Genomic DNA, 21,731 nt, shown 5'->3' on the forward strand with positions numbered 1-21,731 from the left:
CAGACGAGCCGGTAGATTGACAGCTTCTCAAGCAACAGGGCAGCAGTGTGCCTACCCAGGGGGTTAGAATCTGGCTTCTGACGCCATCGCAGCGGGGGCTAAGGATGTGGTGAATTCTACGGCCCAGATAAGAGGGGCATTGGCAGGAGAAATGGACCATTCTACTTGGGATTTCTCCCTTTTCCTTTGGCAGTGCATTCCAATATGCTTTCTTTCTGAGTGCTAGGTCACTGGTGGCCACATAGAGATTATTTCATTTGTTCCTCAAGCATCAGTTGAATGCTTGCTATGGGCGAGGCCCCGTTCAGGATGTGGAATAGAAAAGTGAGATGAGGTCTTTGCTCTCATCAACTTTATATTCTGGTAGGCCATACACGAGAAGAGAGAGGAATAAATAAGAGTTTCACTTAGTGATAAGGAAATAAATTGGAAGATAAGATAGAGACTCCCTGGGGTGACTTAACTAAAATAATGTCAGTGAAGGCTTCTCTACTGAGGTAGCATTTGAATGGAGACCAGAAGGAAGAGAAGGAGCAAGCTGGGTGAAAAGCTAGGACAATATTCTTTAAATTGTAGGTGTGTCATCAGATCTGAGTTACTGGGTCATGAAATAGAGTAGAGTAGGTCAGAACAGAGTGAAAAATATGAAAGTGTGTTGCTCTTAATTATACATATATGTTTATGGGGTCATATTGTAAAAGGTATTTCTTACTGTGCATTAAAGTTTTAAAAAATTGAATATTTATCTAGAGGAAGAGGTTTTCAGACAGAAGGAACACCAAGTACAAAGGCTGCATGGCAAGGAAGAGTCTGGAGGGTTAGAGGGCGGGTGGGAGACTGAGTGGTTGGAATACAGGGAGACGTGGGAGGGAGGAGCAGAGGTGGGGGGTGGGCTGGTTCCCCATGGTCTTCAGACCATGGTAGAGGCTGGTGGGGGGGGGGTGTTAAGGAGCTGTAAGAACACCGAATTTAGATGTTAGGGAAGGTGTTCTGGCTGCTGAGTGGAGACTGGACTGTGGGGCAGAGAATGAAAGCAGGGAGGCCAGTGAGGAGAGGATGGAACCACCTAGAGATGACGGGCTGGCTTAGGGTCAGAGCAGGGTGGCAGCCCCCCTGCTTAGATGTCCCCGATGAGAACAAGTGACACACACAGGACACTTCTGGTCTTCCAGTTGTTCACACCCTGTCACTCATTTTCTCTGCGAAACGGCTCTACTCAGAGCAAGGGTAGGTCAAGTCACCCCCAGGCTCCAGGCGTGGGAAGGAGACCGGAGAGGATGCGTGACTGGAGCAGGTCCCACCGGCTAGAAAGTGACGGACCTGTGACTCCCAGCCAGGTGGTTGCTCTGCTGGCTCCCGGACTCATGCTGGGCTCTGCTCTTCTTCTCGGAGGAGTTTCCTCCTGGCTCCTCCAGCCTGGCCTGACTGCGGGAAGCCCTTTGCAGCTCTTCAGAGTGACCCTTTTTTCCGTTGCAGTCTCACTTGGCGAGCCCACGCAGGGAAGATGTACGAGGGGCGGGGGGAGGTCAGGCAAGTTGATGCATCCCTTGGAGTAGGCGTGTGGGATCTGCACGACGAGGAAGCTTAGGGCTGCAGGGACTTACTGAACTTAGCTGGCCGGAGCCAGGTGGAAGGCGTGTCAGCCGCTGGTCCAGCAGCCACAGCTGGGGAGGGGGCAGCACTGTCTGAAACGTGGCCTCCAAGTAAAGCTCTGCTGCGCTCAGGTATCAGCTCCCCTGCCCAGAGGCTTAGAAAACAGCCCCGGGCTTAGCCCTTTACACTGGCTTTATTCTGCAGTCACGTAGGGGACTGCCTTCTGCCTGCTGATACGGAAGCTGTCCTGGGAGCAAGTTGCTAGCAGGAGACTTGAATAGATTCTTTGGATTCTTGCCCTTTTCCAGAGTTTGTCATTTTCTTTTCATTTTTGTGATTATTTAATTAATGCGCCCTTTTCTTCATTATGCTGTGACCTCCCTGAAGGAAGTTTCTTTTTGCTCATAACGGTCAATCAATGAATGATTTGGCAAGTCCTTAAGATGCCAGGTTAGCGGTACCGTATTTGGGATAATGCTGTAAAGGTCAGTCCCAGGTTTTTTCCGCAAGAATCTTGACAGAGGAACACTGAATTATTCCTTTGAGGGGCTTTGTCTTTGTAAGGGAAGTCGTAGAACGATATTGAATACCTTCACTTCTAAAGAAAATGGTGTTTTGTTTCCTACTAGCAGGATACCCCTTTTTATTTTTAAAAATCACCTTTTTGTCATTGGAATATGCTTTCAGTGTAATTACCTGCTATGAAAGACTGAGTTGGCTTAGCCATGTTGTGGAAAGGGTGAGAGCCTTACGGTGATGGTTGTGGTGCTTAGCACAGCATCGCACATGCCGCTTCACACGTGCTCGGTTTCTCCCCTGGGTTCTAGATCCCAGATCAGTGGCTTAATTGTACCCCCGGGTGGGCCTCTCCAGGCCACACATCTGCACGGAGAGAGAAGTGAGGTTCCAAGGGAGCAATGTAATTACTTTGCTTGGGGTAAACTAATAGTTCATCCTTGTCTGAAGGGAGTATTTGGGACTCATGTGAAAATGTTCTTTTCTGAGGTCCCCTGCCCCCTAAACAGCTTGTTTCATTCATTATGGAGGATGGAATGAAGATGGCCTGGTGTGTTTTCTTTTTCTCTTGAAAAATCTGTCTTCCAGGGAACCTAGGTCTGCCCCAGGGTGCGGGTAGGGGGTCGAGTCAAGTGGTTTAAGGATGAGCAAGGGTCTCGGAGGCAGATCGCCCAGGACAGAAGTCCCAGCTTTGCCTTATACCGACTGTCAGGTGCCTTCGTGTTAGCTGATTTCATTTTCATCTTGCGAAGTAGAAGCAAATATAATATCTTCTTCTTAGGAATTTAATGAGGATTAAGTAACTAAAATGAATGAAGCCTGAGTATTGACTGAGGTAACGAGTACAGATGTGAGTTTGATGGCTGGTCTAAAGTTGGCGCTCAGCTGACCACTATCATTATTCATATCTGTGTTTCGTGCTAGTTGATTTGCTTTTAAAACCCATCTCCAGGGATTTTTCTGGCCGCTGGCTGAATCCTCTCCTCAGATAGTGACTTGCTGCTTCTTTTAAATCCCATCTTGTTTGCAGGCAGACAGCCAGGTGGACCTGGTCCGGCAGCATTTCTATGAAGTATCCCTGGAGTATGTCTTCAAGGTGCAGGAAGTCCAGGAGAGAAAGATGTTTGAGTTCGTGGAGCCTGTAAGTAGATGCTCAGAGTTTCACTGGGTCCCGGATTCCATCCGCACCCCTCATTCCCACTCATGCCTAGATTATGAAATGCTCCAAGTTGTTGATAAAGAGGTTGACCAGCCCTGATGTGGTGCCTTCTGCTAATGACAGAGCTTTGTCCATTGGCTACCCTGGGCTCTTCCCAGCGCAACCACGGAGATGGGGAGATGGAGAGAGAGCCTTCGGCATTGGTTCCTTCCTCCACGTTGTGCTGCTTGGTTTCCATGTCCAGGCAGGGGAGGGGAGGAGTTTTCGTCTTGCCAAACAATAGTGATGACACCTTCCCGTTCCTCTTTCCTCCCCCAATTCCTCTCTCCCTCAGATCACCCCGACGGAGCAGTCACCCAAGGAGAACTTACTCTTTTTTTTTTTTAATGTCCTGCTTTATTCACTTTTTGTCATTTTTTTTTTTTTGGCAAATAGAGGCAGGTAATTAGGTTTATTTCTTTACTCTTAGAGGAGGTACTGGGGATTGAACCCAGGACCTCATGCATGCTAAGCACGCAGTTTACCACTTGAGCTATACCCTCCCCCCTGAGACTTTTCTCTTTTTGCCTTCTAAGTTCCACGCCCTTCCTTATCCCAGTCGTATAAACTCCCAGTTTTCTCATCTGCAAAATGGGTATAATAATTCCACTTATAAAGATGATAGGATAACTGAGTTTATCGGGTAAGAGGCTTAGAATAGAGCTAACCTAGTTGGTACCCAGTTATTATATAATTGCTTTTTAACATCCAGTTAACAATTATTTTTTATTCTGAGGTCAGGGATTTATCAGTTTCGGCCAACCAGGGTCTCCTCAAATGAGGAAATGAGTCAATGCCAATATAAACAGGGCCTACCTATTTTAATACAGTCTTGGTAAATCTAAAAGTGTTTATTTTCTGAATACCATAGAAGATGTCAACAACCCAGCTGTTCTGTCTAAGGAGCTCACAGCCCTCATTGGGGAAGCCAAGTATCTAGTAAAGAGCTAGCCGAGGTAGCAGGCAGTTCAGTGCCGGGTTGGACAGAGTGGAGGTACCAGAGGGCTTTAAGAAGTAGAAAACCATTGTGGTTGGCAGATGTTTTTATGGTCATAAAATGAGGTATCTGGAGAGCTAATGAAAACAATTTCTGGTCTCATGTGAGAATGAAGAGAAAGGGAGAGGGGCTTGCCCAGAGTTAATTAAACATGTTGGAGGGGTTGGATGTTTAACCTTCACTTTTCCACAGAAATTCTTGTTTCTGAACACACCAGTTGATAGGAAGGTGAGTGACTTCAGGAGCTGTGGATCTGGAGAAGAGCTACTGATCATAAAAAGCTACTGACCAGATCAGTGGCTCTCAAAGTCTCAGAAATGCAAATTCTCAGGCTCCACCCCTAACCTGAAATTTGGGGGTGGTGCCTGGTCATCTCTGTTTTTGTAATCCTTCCGAGCGATTCCACTGCACATTAAAGTTTAAGCCACTGGCCTCGATGGTACAAAAGAAGAACATGAAGTAACAGTTGATGACGATATTAGCTGAAGCTGTGTCATGTTCTGTGTAAGGAATAAGAGCTTTACCACCATTATGTCGTTCAATCCTTATAACACCTCTGAGGGCACATACTGTTTTTGTTTTCAGATGAAGAGATGGAAGCACATTTATTTATTTCTCTAAGGTCACGTCTAGTAAATTGCAGGGCTGTGATGGTCTGACTCTTAATCTCTATGAAGCAGCATTTGACTGTGTACAGGTGAAACAAGTGGAAAGGAAACCAGCAAAAAAAAAAAAAAAAAAAAAAAAACCCCAAAATCTCCCAGAACTAAATTGCTGGGGTGCCTGGTGTGGGTATTCATGTTTTGAGTTGGTTACAGTCAAGGGAATCTTCCAGCTCTTCGAGGAACGTCCGTGCCCATCGACTGTGTTCATTTGTTTCTCAGGAAGTAACTTCAAGTACCAGGATGTTACTGACCTTCAGAAAAAGAAGCAAAATTTTAGTGTGCCAAGGAAGAGGAGTTAGACTTCTGGGATCTAAACCATATATTTTTGTGTGCCCTGGAAGCCTTTACTTTGTGGTTGAGGTACTAAATGTTCTGGAGATTTGGACTGCAGATGGTGACACGCTGACTGCATGAAGGCGAAGCCCTGTTGCGTCTGTTCCCTGCGTTCTTGTAACTGAAGGTTACCTGGAGCGGCTGAGGGCTCCTTCTCCACATCCTCTGAGTTCTGCCCCCTGAGTATTTCTCGGTGCCGTGCCTTCCTGCCCTTTCCCACCGCTTCTGCCCCGTTGCAGGTTGTCTGCTAACACATCAGCCTGACTCCATCGCTCTTGCTGGACAGTACCTGCCAGCTCTCCTGGGCTAACTCATTACACAGATGATCTTTACCACAACCCAGTGCAGTAATGGGTTAAAGATGAGTTAAAGGGCGTTGCCTGGCTTACCCCGCCCAGGTTTTCATCCTTCCATTGGCTGCCCTTCTCTTTGTCATATGAATGAATGATTCTTGGGAGCTGTGTTCTGCTCGAGCTGCTGTACCAGAGTTACACAAACTGGGTGCCTCAGAACAACGGGAATTGATAGTCTCATGTTCTAGAGGCTAGAAGTCTGAGGTCCAGGCCGGCAGGCCCCTGCGCCGCCTCAAACCTGTAGGGAAACCGTCCTTCCTCTTTTATTCCTAGCTTCCGGTGGTTCCCAGCAGTATTTGCCATTCCTTGCTTCATCGATGCACCACTTCCGTTCCTCATCATCACACTGCTGTCTTCCCTCTGTGTATGTTAACTGTGTCCAAATTTTCTCCCTTTTTTAAAGGACAGCAGTGTTTTTTGATTAGGGCCTAATGGCATCATTGTAACTTGATTACCTCTCTACAAACCCTATTTCCAAATAAAATCCCATTCTGAAATACTGGAGGTTAGGACTTCCTATCTTTTAGGGGTAAATAGACACAATTCCATCCACGACAGTAGCTCTATTCTGTGCATGGAAATAATCTAAGTTTACCAGAGAGTCCAGGATGATGGAGCCACCACTAATGAGCCAGTTACGTTTTTGTTTATTTATTTATTTATTTTTAATCTGTGTTATCAGCTAGGAAATAGGACTAGGTTTTTTCTTACAGTTCTCCTCACAGGAAAACAAGGATGGGGATGAAGGGAGAAGGAGGTGGGAAGGTCTCTCTTGGGCATTTCCTTTGTCAGGCTGTGATTGTGTCCCTGGCCCTTGACGGGGGAGCCTGGGTAGGCCTGCTGGCTTCTCTCGTTGGTAACCTGGTGAGGATATAGCAGGCACTCCCTCTGTGTGTGTGATTAGAAGCATTTCTTTGAGGCAGACAGAATCTTCCATCTTTGAGGTCCTTCCGTGGGCCTTGCCCAGCCCCCCAGGCCGTGGAAACTTTCATTTCCCACCGGGTTGTGGGGTCAGAGGTTCATGTCATGTGTGGGAGGGGAGGTCCCAAGTTGGAGAAGGGGAGAAAAGGGGCTCTGGGGAAAAGAAAGGGAAGTGGTTCAGAAATAACAATCTCTAAGTCATCATTTCCTGTTGAAAAATGGGCAATCGGGCGTGATACCAAGGGAAGTGAAAGCCAAAATAAATATGAACAACTCTGCCTTTGGAGTGCTTGTGTGGAGTGCATCGTAGTGAGCCGTGTGAGATAGTTAGTCACCCTGCATAAGGTGGTCCTGCTGGCTTTAAGTGAAGGATGAGTCAGAGCTAATAGGAGGAACGACCTGAGAACCAGCTGCTTATCTTCTGCATTGTTCCCCAGTAAAGGGTGACTCAGTGCCTTGGACAGTGATGGAGCACAGCTTTCAAGGACGACAGGGAGGGATGAGTTAAGGAAGAACAGTTGTCTTTGTGAATACCAGCAGTAGGTTTGGCTTAAGATCGCCGTCTTCTCTATCACTGGAGCCATTTAGGAGGAAAAGGATGGGCCTTCTTCTCAGAAATGTATTTTTCATAGAGGAGGTCCAAAAACTTTGGTCATCTTTGAGGAGTTCATTGTTAGTCTTTGGTGACTCTCTCGTGGCTTAATACCCGTTCCTTGATTTAGGTTAGGGATGTGTATATGGTGCCACTAGATGTGTTTATAGCCAAAGGACCCAGCAATGCCTGTTCCCTCACCTCCATGAGGATCTAAAGGAATGGACGCTGCAGGGACAGTGGCAGCAGGAAGTCAGGGTACCATATTGTTCTGAGCTGGGTTTTGTCTGACTCTCTAGTGGGGAGCTCTTTGATGAACTGGGCATGTGGCTTTGTCCGAAGGCAGGCCTCTCCCCTGGGCTCAGGTCGGGTAGCATATACCTTGGTGCTTACCTTTCCTGCCACAAACAAAGTGTGAGAGTTCCCTTCGCTGTCGTTACTAGGGCTGCTTCTTGGAAAAGGAGAGTTAGGTGAAAAAAAATGAGATTCTATTTAACAAGTAAAGGCATGTTTATTTAGGGGCGAGAAAATTAAACACAACAATATAACGTAAAGCAACTGTGTCTTGATGTAACAGGTGTTTGAGGCAGGTCAGAGGGGACCACTCAGACCACGTAAGTCGGCACTGAGAAGTTCAAGTTAGAAGGGGGCTGGTCCCCCAGAGTAGTAGACCTGAGCTTGTGATCCAGGGGTGAGGTTCTGGTTCTTCTAAACCTTGTTCAGTCCTTTATTATCCTTTGTTCAGGTTGAGATTTGGGAGTAGGGCAAGATATATAGAACTTGGGGAGGGGCCCATCCACGTGGGCACTGAGAGGAGAGAGCGCGGGAACATTTATGTAGCTTGGAGAGTGAAGGCCAGCAGGGGCTCGGGGTGGGGATGTGAATGGCTTTTAAATATATGAAGGCCTTTTGTGAGAATCGTGGTGAATGGATGTTTTCACTCTTCACTAAAAGCAAGACTAAACAAGGAATGGGCTTACAATTTTTAGCCTGAGGCACTTTAAATGAGAATTTTGGGAAACCATCTTAACTAAAAATATGGGAACGTGGCATTATTAAGAAAGGAATCCAGAATGCTGACTTTTGGATAGTTGAGAGAAAGTGCAGAAACACGCTTGAGCTGACGTCTTATCTAGATTGACCTGACTTTGCCTGTTAGACTGCAGACTCAGGACACACCAGCTTCCTTTTCTCTCCCTTCCGTGTTGGTTATCAATGTAACTACACTCTTCTATGAGTTAACCTGACACTGCGAATGTACTAGAAGGAGACTGAGTTGGAGCCCTGGCCTTCAGTTTCTGAAGAAGTGATTTTCTTAGGAGGCATTGAGGCTCACAGGGTAAGAGTTTGGTTGTTTGTACCAAGGAGACCTGGTTTCAAATGCTGGCTGCCACTTAACTGTGTGTTTTGGGGCAAGTGACTTAACCTCTCTGAATCTGCTTCCTCATTAGTAGAATGGAGGAACATTAGTCCTCCTTTCATGGGTTGTTAGGACTATTCCATGAGACAGGGCATGTAGAGTTCCTATGCCTGAGGTACAAGAGGTGCTCTGTAAGCACTAGCCATTATTATTATTTTATTCTAGACTTTCAAACCAGGGCTGGGAACTCAGGTACAGCTACGTAATGCCTCTTGAACCTGCTTATGTGATCTCTGCCCTTCTGCCTTCGTTACAGCTACTAGCATTCCTACAAGGGCTCTTCACTTTCTACCACCACGGTTATGAGCTGGCCAAGGACTTCAACGACTTCAAGATGCAGTTGACTATTAGCATACAGAACGTGAGTGGGCGAGGGGATGGGCTCCCTCTCCCTGGTTAAGTACGGGTCTGGGTGCCTGGAGATCACTTAAATGGCCGGGAGTGCAGATGGGGAGGACGGGCCTTGTTCGAGTTCAAAGGGAAGTGGGGGGCAGGCATTGCTAGGGTGCTGGGTGGTCCCAGGTTAGAGCGTCATTCTCTCCTCCGTTATTTCAAAGCACTATTTATGTTCTCGGAAGTGCTGCTCTGATTATTTTTTTAAATCCCTAGCACCAGAGTCAGGATTTCCTTTGGCAGTGGAAGTCCCAGCCCCACCCAGCCCGGCCCAGCCTCCCTCCTGCGCATCCAGCTGTCTGGCCACACAAAACCTTACAGTGTGTGTTCAGGGATTGGGGATGGAGCCCATGTGCTGGCCTCCAGCTCAGAGGATATACTCCTGTTCAACCCGCTCTGGGGCTTCCAGGAAACCTGAGCCAGTGCGCCTTACTCCCAGTTTCCTTCCCCAAATTGTTAACAGTGGGACCTCTGGGTGCACAGAACCCTGCTTAGGACTCTGGTTCGCAGTTACTGGGGCTCGAACCCCCTCCTTCCTTGTGTGATTGGGCCACGTTAGTCTGCCTGTTGTCTTTGTCTCTGGATGATCCCGTGGCCGAGGAAACCCAAGTGCTCCCATGGGAGGTGCGCTACATGTTTTTAGAAGCCTGAGCTTGCCCCCCGCACCCTCCATGCTTCTCTGTGTGGCCTCAGAGAACAGAGAGTTGAAGAGTCTTGGATGAGCTTTCGCAGAGCCCGGCTTCCCCTTGGGCCTGGCTCCTCAGAAGGCAGCCTCTGGGGTGGAGGTGTACACAGAGCAGGCTTACAGGAGGCAGTGTCAGCCAAAATACCTGTGAGTGGTGAGGCAGTCTCCACAGAGGCCCCAGTTGATGTCATGGGCCCCCTGGCACAGGCATGGGCCCCTGACCCTCCTTCTTTGGCCCTTGGCCTCTGGTTACTGGATGCAGGCTGCCCTGGGGGAGGGACTAACCTTAAGTGAAGTAGCTCCATTTCAGGAGGGGATTCTGTGAGCCATCAACAAACAGCTGAGAAAAGTATCTCCTTCCTGGAGGGAGTTGGGGGGCCCCCCTCCTATGGACCATCAGAGTCAGCTTCGCCTGGGGTGCTTGTTGACAGTGTGCATGTCTGGGTTGAGAGGTACTAAATTTACCTTTGGCGGTGAGGATTGGTCATTTGCATTTTCTGCCAGTTCCCCAGGTGATTTCGATGATCCCTTAAGTCTGAGGGTAGGGTCATTCTAGTATAGGACTTTTAAGGCCAAAGTATAGTTTTTAAAAGTGAACATTTGCCTAATTCTTGGATGGCTGAATGTTCCTTATCTGGTTTTAGTTCTAAGGATTCTGTGGATTGATGTTCTGAATCACTAGAGATGGGAACAAGGTTTCATTTCTTCCATTTGAATAAAATTCCTTTCATCCTAGACAAGAAACCGCTTTGAAGGCACCAGGTCGGAAGTGGAAGCACTGATGAAGAAGATGAAGGAGAACCCCCTCGAGCACAAGACCATCAGCCCCTACACCATGGAAGGGTACCTCTACGTCCAGGAGAAGCGTGAGTGCCGGGCCGGCCAGCAGCCTGGGTGGACTCGTGCCTTTGGCCCAGGAGGTGGAGGGTATATTTGAATCCTTAGTGCCTGGTCTGGAGCACAGGTCTGGATGAAGGAGAGCAATTTCATAGTCCAGTTTCCTAAGGGGAAGTTGCTGTCCACAAGGTCTTTGTCTACCTCCAAGGGATGTATCGTGTTTTCTTTGTAACTGGGAATCCCTTTGCAGCCGGGAGCTCATCGAGGCTCCGCGGTGCTACTTCTCTCCCTGGTGTCGCCCTGCTCTGGAGGTTCCTGTACCCTCAGTGTCGCTGTACAAACCACACCCTGGGCGTAGAGGCCTTGGAGAGGTCTGCAGCGCTGGGCCTTGTTGTCTGTCGGCGGTCACATCCTTTGGTGGACCTCCCAGTGGGTGATTTTGTTTTCCTTTGAGACTTGTTTCAGCAGCACCCGGAGAATTATGACTTGGGCCCGTTCCCTCTTCCCCTCAACTCCTGTTGTCCTAATATTTACATTTGATCAAAAATAGAAACAAAAGCTCATCCCAAGAGCTAGGAAGAAGACCCATGGACTGGCCCATATGACGTCAGGGAAAGAAATGCCAGGTGGTGCTAACCCAGGGTTTCCACTGATGACCCACAGGTTCTTGCACTGCGTTGTAGCACCCCCAGACTTCATTCGTGCGTGCCCTGCTAGGGGTTACAGGAAGTGCTTTTCTCTTTTCTTTGACGGGTAGTTCTTGTAGTCTCCCAGCCATGCTTTCCGCCTGGGCACTGATGATTCAGTGCTAGCCACATCTCTGCACTCCTGGAGGCTTTCTGAGGGAACAGCACACTTTGTTTCAGTGGTTATTCTGCTTAGCGATTACTCAAAAATTCGCTTGGGCTTAAAATTGCTCCCTGCTGACAGTGGTGTAGTAATGGGGTTGGAGGTCGGAGCATCAGGCATGAAAGAGAGTTTTATGTCCCTTATTCTTAAGGGGATGAGCTTGTTAAGGTTTGTAAGAGACAGAAGCTGCTTTAGTTGTGTGTTACACCTGCATAGGTGGTGAGCTCTTCTTTGCCCAATGAGAAGAGCGCCCCAGAAAGTTTTCAGTCAACTTGAAAATGTAAATTTTTGGGCTACAAAAATACAGTTCAGTGTCCACTTACAATACTTAATTTATTAAATGGTCACTTACAGGTTAAGTCGGTGTGAGCGCTCTCCCACTGCATCATTCAGTTTTATTCCAACACTTCATGCGCTCTCTCAGCACTAATGTCTCGATCACCCTTAGAAACACATTTTGATTCTCTGACCCAGAAGTTCAGAGCATGTCATTAGGATACAGCTTTCTTGTTTGTTTGGGAGTTTTTGTCACTTTCTATTTTGAAATAATTTCAAACTTTCAGAAAGTTTTAAGAATAATATAAAGAACAACCATATGACCTTCACCCAGACTCACTGATTTTTCCCCTATTTCCACAATTAGATCATTCTTTCTCTCTCAGTCTGGGTGTGTGTGAACATCACAGTCACAGATACTCACACACACGTTTAAATTTTTTCTAAGCCGTTTGAGAACAGATTGCACACACTATGCTCTTTTACATTAGTGTGCATTTTCTAAAAATATTCTGTCATGTAACCACAGTTACCACATCCAAGAAATTTAACATTGTAAGATATTTAATCTAAATGACGTTCCACACACCCAGTTTGTCAGTTGTCCCGGTGATGCCCTCATAAAGCATTTTGTTTTCCTCCAGTACGGCATCTTGTATAGCATTTAGTTGTCATATGACAACTTTAGTCTCCTTTAATCTGGAATAGTTCCTCACATTTTCTTTGGCTTTAAAGGCATTGATGTTTTTGAAGAATACAGGCCAGGTCTTTCATAGAATTTTGTTCAGTGTGGCTTTGCCTGATGTTTCCTTATGATTAGATTCAGGTCGAGCATCTCTGGTCAAATCCTACATGAGTAATTCTGTGTTCTTCCCGGGTACCACATCCAGAGCAAAGGATGGCCCTCTGCCCCGCCATGGTCTTGTTAATTTTGATCATTCAGTCAAGGTATGGTCTGGTTGCCCCACTGTGCAGTCACTCTGTTCCCCTTGTAGTGGTTAGCAATCTGTGGGGAGACACCTTAAGACCATGTTCTTCCCTCATTGGACTCACTTCCTTCCTTCCTTCCTTCCTTCATCAGTATGGACTTACGGGTTCCCATTTTGTTCAGTAGGCTGCGTACATTACTGTCTTTATTATTTATTTTGATGCTCAAAGTGTCCAGGATACAACACTTTTGAAATCTTTGTCTTGTGCCATCACTGGAATTTATTCTCTTAGCCAGAGAGATACCTTAGCATACTTGGTATTTCCATTTGTCCTTGATTCTCCAATGTATTGCCTTGTAAGTTTACTAAGTGACATCCAACACTTGCGATGGGCATTCACGCCCTGAAAAATGATTATCTAGTACCTGCTTAATTTCTTTTCATGTTGTTATTGTTGTTTTTTGACCATATCTATGTGATCTAGAGCTAAGCATCTAGGACTAGTATTGGTTGAGGACCTTGCTAATAATACGAATCATGCCTCCTTCTTCCTCGAATGCTACTTTTTTGTTCAAAAATAAAGTAATTGGCCAGGCACCCGGTAATGTCGGAGACTGTCAGTATTTGACTGCAGGGCACTTGCTTTTTTCCCGAGGGATAATTTTGAGGGACAAACTCTTTAGATTCCATTTGAGCATTTATAGTTACTTCCATTTCACATTTCTGGTGTCTTGGAGTTTTGCTTGTCTGCGTTTCCAATCTTGAGTTCTGCTAAAATAAAAACGAGGGGTTTGGAAGTGGGTCAGAACCCCTGTGCGTCTGTGCACACAGTCACAGAGCAGCTGTGTGGGAAGCATGAAGTCATCGGGCCAGATGGGAACGGTGACAAGCACTTTGAGGAGCCTTTCTGTGTTCTTTCTTCAATCATCTTACTCCTGTCAGGGGAGAGAAAGGAAACTTCAGATGGAGATTGATGATGGGAAAGTGACTTTAATTTCCCCAGGGAACCTCTACTTTCCTTATTTTTTAAGACCCGTTGGCTGCAGCAGTTAGTGGGAAACAGTCTTCCTTGGTCACTGGGGAAAGCCCTGGTCCAGTTCCATTTCCAGCCTGTGGGATTGGATTTCTGTCTGTTCCATTCCAGCTGCTATGGAGAATGTTTTGCCCCTAGAAACAGTTTAAGGATTAAGGATAGTGAGCATTGTGGGTTACTGGTTGTGTGTTTTTCCTGCATGCAGTGGACATGCAGAGATGATTTATGGGGAATATTACCTTGCAGGTCACTTTGGAACTTCGTGGGTGAAGCACTACTGTACATATCAACGGGATTCCAAACAAATCACCATGGTACCATTTGACCAAAAGTCAGGAGGAAAGGGGGTGAGTTCATTTTTAAATTTCATGTCTGATTTGCTCAGCTAACATATGATGATTATAATGCATGTATGAAATAATACCGCTAATGTTTCGCTGTAATTTTCTTAATTTTTATACAGTAGTTCCAGGAGGCATGGCACCCGACAAAGTAACTAAAACAAGAGGATTATTCTTAGCTCTAAGTTACATTAGGAACTGCAGTTAGGAAAGATGCTTGTAGTTCACATGTATACAGTGTTAGTGTGTTTAGATGCTGGAAATTCTTGGATGACGTCGCCTTGTGAAGCTGGTTCTTGTCACTGTCACCTGGTACCTAGAGGGCTGCCAGTTGGCAGTGTAGATGTTCCAGTTATCTATTGCTGTGTACCAGACCCCCCAAAAAGGCAGCAACTTTTAAAATGACACCGATCGTTTCAGCATTTCTTACAGTTTGTGTGTGTGTCAGGAACTTGGGGAGCATTTGGATGGATGGTTTGGGCTCAAGGCTTCTTGTGAGGTTCCAATCAGATGGTGACTAGAGCTGGAATAGTAAGTGTTTGAAGCAGCTCTGGGCTGGTCAGATCTAGCTCTCTTCCTTTCTCCTGACCTCCTCTCTCCTTCTCTTCCTCTTTCCCTCTTGTTCTGTGTACTCTCAGAGCCTGTCCATCTGGCCTCTCTACATGGGCCAGTCTGGGCTTCCTCACAGCATGGCAGCCTCAGGGCAGCTAAAGGTTTCAAGAGTGAGTGTTCCAGTAACAGAAGCAGACCTTACATCGCCTTTTAATGACTTCTCTTAGAAGTCATATTGCCTCACATTGGCCCTTGGCCCTGTGTTGGTTAAATAGTCATAAAAGCCCAGCCAAGCGCACCCAGTTTCAGTGTGAGAGGTCACAGACCTGCCTCTTGATGGGAGAAGCAGCAAAGGCACGTTGCGCTGACAAGCATGTGGGATGGGAGACACTCCCGGGGCCGCCTTTGGAAGAGACAGCCAGGGTGCCTCTGCGGGGTCGTCGCCACTGGTGGGCCCTCCTGGCTGTGTCTCGGAGCATTCAGTCTGCCTGCATTTCCTCATTAGGTGATCTGTCTTTCCTCTCTGGCTGTTCATTATATCTTCTTCTTTTTTTTTTTCCCCCTTTTGAAATTCTGCATTTCATTATGATGGTTCTCTCTGTAGTTTTTAATTTTTTTTAGTTTTTCAATCTGTTGTGCTTAGGATTCAGGGCCTTTCTGGGTTGGAAGATTGGTATCTTTCAGTAATTTTGGAAGATTCTCACTGATTATCATTTTGAATTTTATTCCCCTTCCCATTCTTTTAATTATCTCCTTCCGGAGACATTTAAATATTTTTAATTAAAATATTTATATTTTTCATTTGTTTGAATCTCTGAACTCTGTTCTGGATAATTTCTCTCATTCTTCTACATTTAGTTTAAATAATTTTTCGGCTGTGTCTCATCTGTTGATGACTTAGTCCTCTGTGAGTATTCCAAGCCTGGCCCTCTTCTCTGTGGTGCATTTCTGTGCACCCCATTTTTGTGTTTGCACATTGTGTGGGCACCACAGTGCAGAGGCTACAAGCCCTGGCTCTGAAGTCAGACCGTCTGGGTCAGTGACGTTAGACACTTGTCATTGCTCTTAGCTACTCCCCAACGCTGCACCCTTGCTCTCCTCCACTTTCAGTTTTTCTAACTGGTTTTTTCATTAAGCCACAACACAGGAGTTGATCAGCATCTCTGTCCTTCCTTTTATCAAAGCGAAAAAAGCTAAAGCTCTTTCATTGTGTCTTGTCAAGGGTGAAGTTGACATAAATAATCTCAGGAAAAGAGACATTAAATTGTCAAAACATAGAGAAATTCCAGAGTTAGAAGCCCTATTAAAAATCTGTATTAATAGGTGTCCCCTATTATTCATGAAAGGAAAATGGAGTTAGGTCTGCCTTTCTTGGGTCGAGTCATAGTCCTTTTCCAGCTCTTAGTCCTTCTAGAAATTGGCTTCACTGGATTATTCTCTCACAGCCTTTATTTTGGGGCTTTTTATCTTGTGCACTTCTAAGGCTTGAATGAAGAACTGTTTTGTATTTTCTTATCTTCCTTTTGATCACGCTTGAAAGTAAGAGGCAGAGACCAGCTATGGTGGGCGTTTGGGACTCCTTGGGCTTCAATGAGATAACAGTCAACACTTCACTGAGTCGTTAAGAGGTTTACATGCGTTAGTGTATATAAGCTTCTTGGGACAGAGCCCGACACAGTACTAAATACTTTTCCTAGGAATAATTCCTTACATTTATATTATGTTTTATGTTTTTCTTAGTCCTTTTATTGTCCTTTACCATCCTGTTTGATCCGGGTCTCCTCCTTTACAAAAGAGGGAACTGAAGGTGAGAGAGAGAAAATGATTTTTACGGCCGTACAGTGAATGAATTCCTAGAACCAGTGCTTTAACGCTGATTCTGGAGTCTGCATCTCCTCATTCTGAGCCCAATCATCATCATAAAGTAGGATAATTATATATATATAATATATATATATATAAAGGCTTTCTATAGCACCACTCTGTTTCCTCGGCCTCAGGGAGGAGGAAGCGTGAAGACTGGCTGGGCAGAGGTGATGTCTTTTCAGTTTATACAGGAGAATCTTGACATCTTTGTATACGTGTTTATACGAAGCCTTCCTAGGAGCTGGAGGTAGACTTAACATAGATAATTGGGATATTTTCTTTTCCTAACATACTTTTTCTCTACCCTTTTTCTCCTTCCCTGTCCCTTTCACTTGGATTATTTTCTTTAAAAGTATCCACTTTTCTCTTACTTCAGTCCAAGAGATGTGAGCAGATTTCCTCTGTCCTCTTGCAGACCAGCTCTGTATGTGGTAAAAGAGAATTTCCCACATCCTGCCCTCTGAGATGAGGCCCCTTCTCTGTGGGAGGCCTGGAGCAGCCCAGCGCTGACCCTGTCCTGTCCCTGGCTAGAAACCCTTCATTATTTCCCCAGTGCTCTCAGGATACATGCCACAATCTGCATGATCTGGTCCCTGCCTCCCTCAAACTCTTTCTCAGTCCACTTTCCCTCTCGCTCTGGGATTCTAGACACAGCGGCTTCCCTTCAGTTTCTCCAGGGCTCCTTGGACCCCGACCACAGGGCCTTTCCACCTGCTGTTCTCACCCTAGTCTATGCTTCTGGTTTTATCTCCTGTGGATCCTGCGAGTCCAACCCAAGAAATCCTTTGCTGACCTTCCTGACCAGGTCACAGCCCCTTAATGTAGGCTTTTGTTGCACAGTCTGCCTCTTTTATTGTAGTGTTTGTCAGGGTTGTAACTCTTCATTTATTTGTTTAAGTGATTGTTATCTCCATCCCCGCCCCCCACTTTTTTAAACCACCAGTAGTTGAACAGATTGTCTTTATAGATTTTTTCCTGATATAACGCAATCATCTTTGGAACAGAATCACATTCTCCTCTTTTTTCTGCTTATATTTGACAACCTTTTATAGATCCCCAGTTTTCTCCTATTTCTCAGGGACACACCCCCCCAAGTATTCCAAGGGGGAGCTGGTCCAATACCATTAAATCAGAAATATAGTTAGTTATCACCAAGGTCAGAATCTCATATATTTGGGTGTTTATGCTCATACATTTACACATTGCAGAAGGAGCAGTTCTCAATCTGAGAAGTTCATCTTAGCCATTCAGGAGAGGACAATAGATGGAAGGCTTGTGAATACAAACTGTCTCTTCCTAGGTCTTCTGTGTTTTGTGTACTATCCTGATATTAGTGGGTGGTCAAGTCTTACCATACGCAGTCACATTTCCTATTATTCAACAAACTAGGCAAGTTTGCTAATTTCCCCCTAGTTTAGAAAGAGAGATCGGCAGATACAGGCAAAATAGGACCCTAAGAAATTCTTACGTGACCGGAAGAGAGGAAATCAGGGACAGAAACATCTATGTTTCTAGGCCGTAAATTAGTGCTATGTGATAAAACTGTTGCATTCCATTTGTACAATGGAATCCTACCCAGCAGTAAAAAGAAAGAAACTTTTTTTTTGTTCCATGGATTTAAAAAATTACCTCTATTGTTTTAATGTTTATGTTTATTTTTTATTGAGATAGTTATTGTTTATATTAAACAGTATTATGTAAGTTTTCAGGTATATAACACAGTGATTCAGTTTTTAAATGTACCCCATTTATAGTTATTTAAAATATTGGCTATATTCCTTGCACTGTACAACACATCCTTGTAGCTTATTTATTTTATACATAGTAGTTTGTACTTCTTAATCCCCTACCCCTAGCTTGCACCAACCCCTTCCCTCTGCCCACTGAAAACCACTAATTTGTACTCTGAGTCTGTTTCCTTTTTGTCACGTTCATATTTGTTTCATTTTTTTTGATTCTACGTATAAGTGATTTTATACAGTATTTGTCTTTCTCTGCCTGATTTATTTCATTTGACATAATAACCTCCAAATCTATCCATGTTGTTGCAAATGGCAAAATTTCATTGTTTTTTTATGGCTGAGTAGTTTTATACACACACACACACACACACACACACACACACACACACACACATCACATCACATTTTCTTTATCCATTTATCTGTTGATGGACACTTAGGTTGCTTTCATATCTTGGCTATTATAAATAATGCTGCTGTGAAAATTGGGGTGCATGTATCTTTTCAAATTAATGCTTTCATTTTCTTTGGATATACAGCCAGGAGTGGGATTACTGGATCATGTGATAGTTCTATTTTTAGTCTTTTGAGGGACCTTCATACTCTTTTCCATAGTGGCTGCACCAGTTTATATCCCTACCAACAGTGTACAAGGGTTCCGTTTTCTCCACATCCTTGCCAACATTTGTTATTTGTGATCTTTTTGATGATAACTATTTTGACAGGTGTGTGGTGGTATCTCATTGTGGTTTTGATTTGCATTTCTCTAATATTTAGCCATGTTGAGCGTCTATTCACGTGCCTGTTGGCCATCTACAGGTCTTCTTTGGAAAAATGTCTATTCAGATCTTCTGCCCATTTTTTAATTGGGTTGTTTATTTTTTTGATGCTGAGTTGAATGAGTTGCTTATATATTTGGATATAACCGCTTATCAGTCACATAATATCAAAACAAACTCTTGATTCGTACAATGTGAATGAATTCCAAATGAATTATGGTGAGTGAAAGAAATCAGACACGAAAGGGCATTCCATTTTTATAAAGTTACAGAATATGTGGACTAATCTGTAGAGACGGAAAGCAGATTGAATGTGTGCCTGGGAACGGACTGGGTGGAGGGGTGGTGCGTTGTAGAGGGATACCCGGGGCTGACGGAAATCTTCATTACCTTGATTGTGGTGATGATTTCATGTGTATGTACAGATGTCAAAACTCATAAATTGTATGCTTAACCATGTGCAATTTGTTACACATTAGTTGTACTTCAGTAAAGCTGTTAAAACATATTTATTACACACCTGCTCTGTTCCAGGGCCTGTTTGAGCTCTGGGGACAAGGGTAAGCAAAAACAGACACTACGTGCCCTCGGGGAGCTTGGAGTCTAATAAGGAGAAAGATATTATTTGAATTATCACTTACAGCAACAGAAAAGTTTAGCTGTGATCAGTGCTGTGAGGGAAGGAGGGGTCCATGGTGCTATGTGAACATGTCTGGGAGAACGTGACCTGGTCTAGGAATGTCTTCCTGAGAAGTGACCACTGAACCAAGATCACAGAAGCTCAGAGTTAGAAGGAGACCTCAAGGTCATCTTGTTTCAACTGTTACCAAACCTACAAATTAAACCTATTTAAAATAGTCTCAGCAGGAGTTTAATCTGGCCCAGGTTATGCTGTACCATCACGGTCTACCAATACTGAGGACGTTTGGCTCTAAGTAGAACATGGCTTACAGATTTTAGCTGCATGAGGCTCTTGCCTGAGAAGGTTTGTAATCCACCTTCCACCTCCTGTGGGCGTGAACACTCAGGTTTGAGAAGATGAAGTCATCACCCTGTTGACGTTTGTGTTTGTCCTGGAGAGGAGCAGAGCCCACGATCTGGCCTCGTCTTGATGGTCTGTGTGTTCCCCACAGGGAGAAGATGAGTCAGTCACCCTCAAATCCTGCACACGGCGGAAAACAGACTCTATCGAGAAGAGGTTTTGCTTTGATGTGGAAGCAGTAGACAGGTGAGTAGCTGTCCCACTTTTCTTAGGAGTACATATTGCTGAATTTAGATCTCTTACCTTGTCCATTCGGCCACAACTTTCTGGTGTTTCCCCCCTCTTTCCCATCTCCATCCCTCCTCTCGTACTCAGTTTGGAGTAGACATCAGGGCAGTTGCTGATGTGCAAGAATCAATATATCCTCTCTCATCTTTCAGATTCAGCACTGAGCCCCTGGTTGGTTGTTTGGTTTCATTTTCATGTTAGGGCCTCCCTTCTTGGGAATGTGTGTTATATCTCAGGAGGATGAATATATGTTTAAAGAAAACTGTTCAGCGTGACTGTTTCAGGTATTGGAGTTTTTTTTTACTGAAAACATTTTAATTTAATAAAATGATTCAGGAGGAATTAGGTAGCGGGAAAAGTGGGAGAAGTCTGCTCAATTAAAAAAAAGAGCTTTTAGTTAACAGCATTTCACTCACTGCTGTGTGTGCGCGCTCAGGAAAGACATCAGACCACTCGCAAGATCACAGTCTTCGGGGTGGGAGCTCTGTGTTGTGTTTCTCCAGATTTATAGAGTCTCATTAAGCTGTACCACTTCATGGTGTTGAGCTAGCTTGACAGCATTCCAGTTCTTGGAGACACTTTACTTGGCAACAGGTTAATTCTTTCAATGAGAGCCACGTGTTAAGCTTATATGAGCTGCCTATTCAAGATCGGCAGTGCTGGCATGAAGAGCCTTCAATCTCAGCATGATTCTCATTTAATGCTGTGGAATTTCTCCCCTTTATTAACAAAAAGATAAAGCCACACCACTTTGTCAAGCCAGTGCTTCTCCCCTCCCTGGGACGTTTACCCGTGGCCTCTTTATAGTAGCCGTCGAGGATCCAGAGCCCGAGTTCCGCCGGGACTCTGCTCCTCCGCGTGCACCCCAGTTTGCAGTGCCTTCTCGTGGCGCGGGGATGTCTCCCTGTGTCGCGGCTGCCGGGGCTGCTCGAGCACCCGTGGAGAGAGCGTGCCCGCTTAGCCTGAATCCGATGTTCATGGAAACTCACCATGTCCCTTCTTAGTGGTCTCGTCATTACACCTTTGGCTCTCAAGTCAGGCAACCCAGGTCTAATGTTTGACTTGGCTGCTCAGTTGCCATGTGATTTTGGGAAAGTCACTCAGTCTTGCAGGGCCTTGATTTCCTTCTCTGGAAAATGAAGATGGTAATAGTAACTAGTTCCTGGAATTATAAGGCTTTGAGAAGCGAATGCATATAAAACACTGGGCAGAGTGGCAAATAATACATGCTCAATGATTTGCCATTTTTAATTTGTTGTTAATTAGCATTTTGTGCATGTGTATCAGACCTAGTGTTTCGTAAGGCTAGACTCTAAATGCAGAAAAGTAAATAGAATTTGTAAAGAAAAGAGAGTACCCCAATCGTGCACTGTGTGGAGGTTGTGAGAGGGGCAGGGAATGGAGAAGGGTTGTTTGGAAGGGTAGGCTGAGCTGGGGTAGCAAAGGGAAATTACAAAGAGGGTGGTGACTCAAACTGAGATCAGTTATTCTTAATTTTAAACAAATCCTCAATCAGGATACTTTAAGCCCTTGTAGGCATCTTCCTGCTCTCAGCGTAGAATTTATGGGAATCCATCCTCCTGGCATCCAT

The 21,731-nt window shown here is 45.1% G+C and overlaps 1 protein-coding gene across 3 annotated transcripts in view; it reads left to right on the forward strand.

Annotated features, from left to right (window-relative positions):
• The window catches only part of ARHGAP26 (Rho GTPase activating protein 26), a 414,773-nt gene that overhangs the window by 120,482 nt on the left and 272,560 nt on the right, over positions 1-21,731 (forward strand). For all 3 annotated transcript variants that reach the window (XM_031449262.2, XM_031449260.2, XM_064484408.1), the window contains exons 6-10: positions 3,140-3,250; positions 8,845-8,949; positions 10,403-10,532; positions 13,837-13,937; positions 20,004-20,098. In XM_031449262.2, coding sequence (XP_031305122.1) covers positions 3,140-3,250; positions 8,845-8,949; positions 10,403-10,532; positions 13,837-13,937; positions 20,004-20,098 — 542 coding nt within the window. The remainder of the gene's footprint in view (positions 1-3,139; positions 3,251-8,844; positions 8,950-10,402; positions 10,533-13,836; positions 13,938-20,003; positions 20,099-21,731) is intronic.

This window comes from Camelus dromedarius, chromosome 3 (assembly GCF_036321535.1).
Source record: "Camelus dromedarius isolate mCamDro1 chromosome 3, mCamDro1.pat, whole genome shotgun sequence".
Lineage (NCBI taxonomy): Eukaryota > Metazoa > Chordata > Mammalia > Artiodactyla > Camelidae > Camelus > Camelus dromedarius.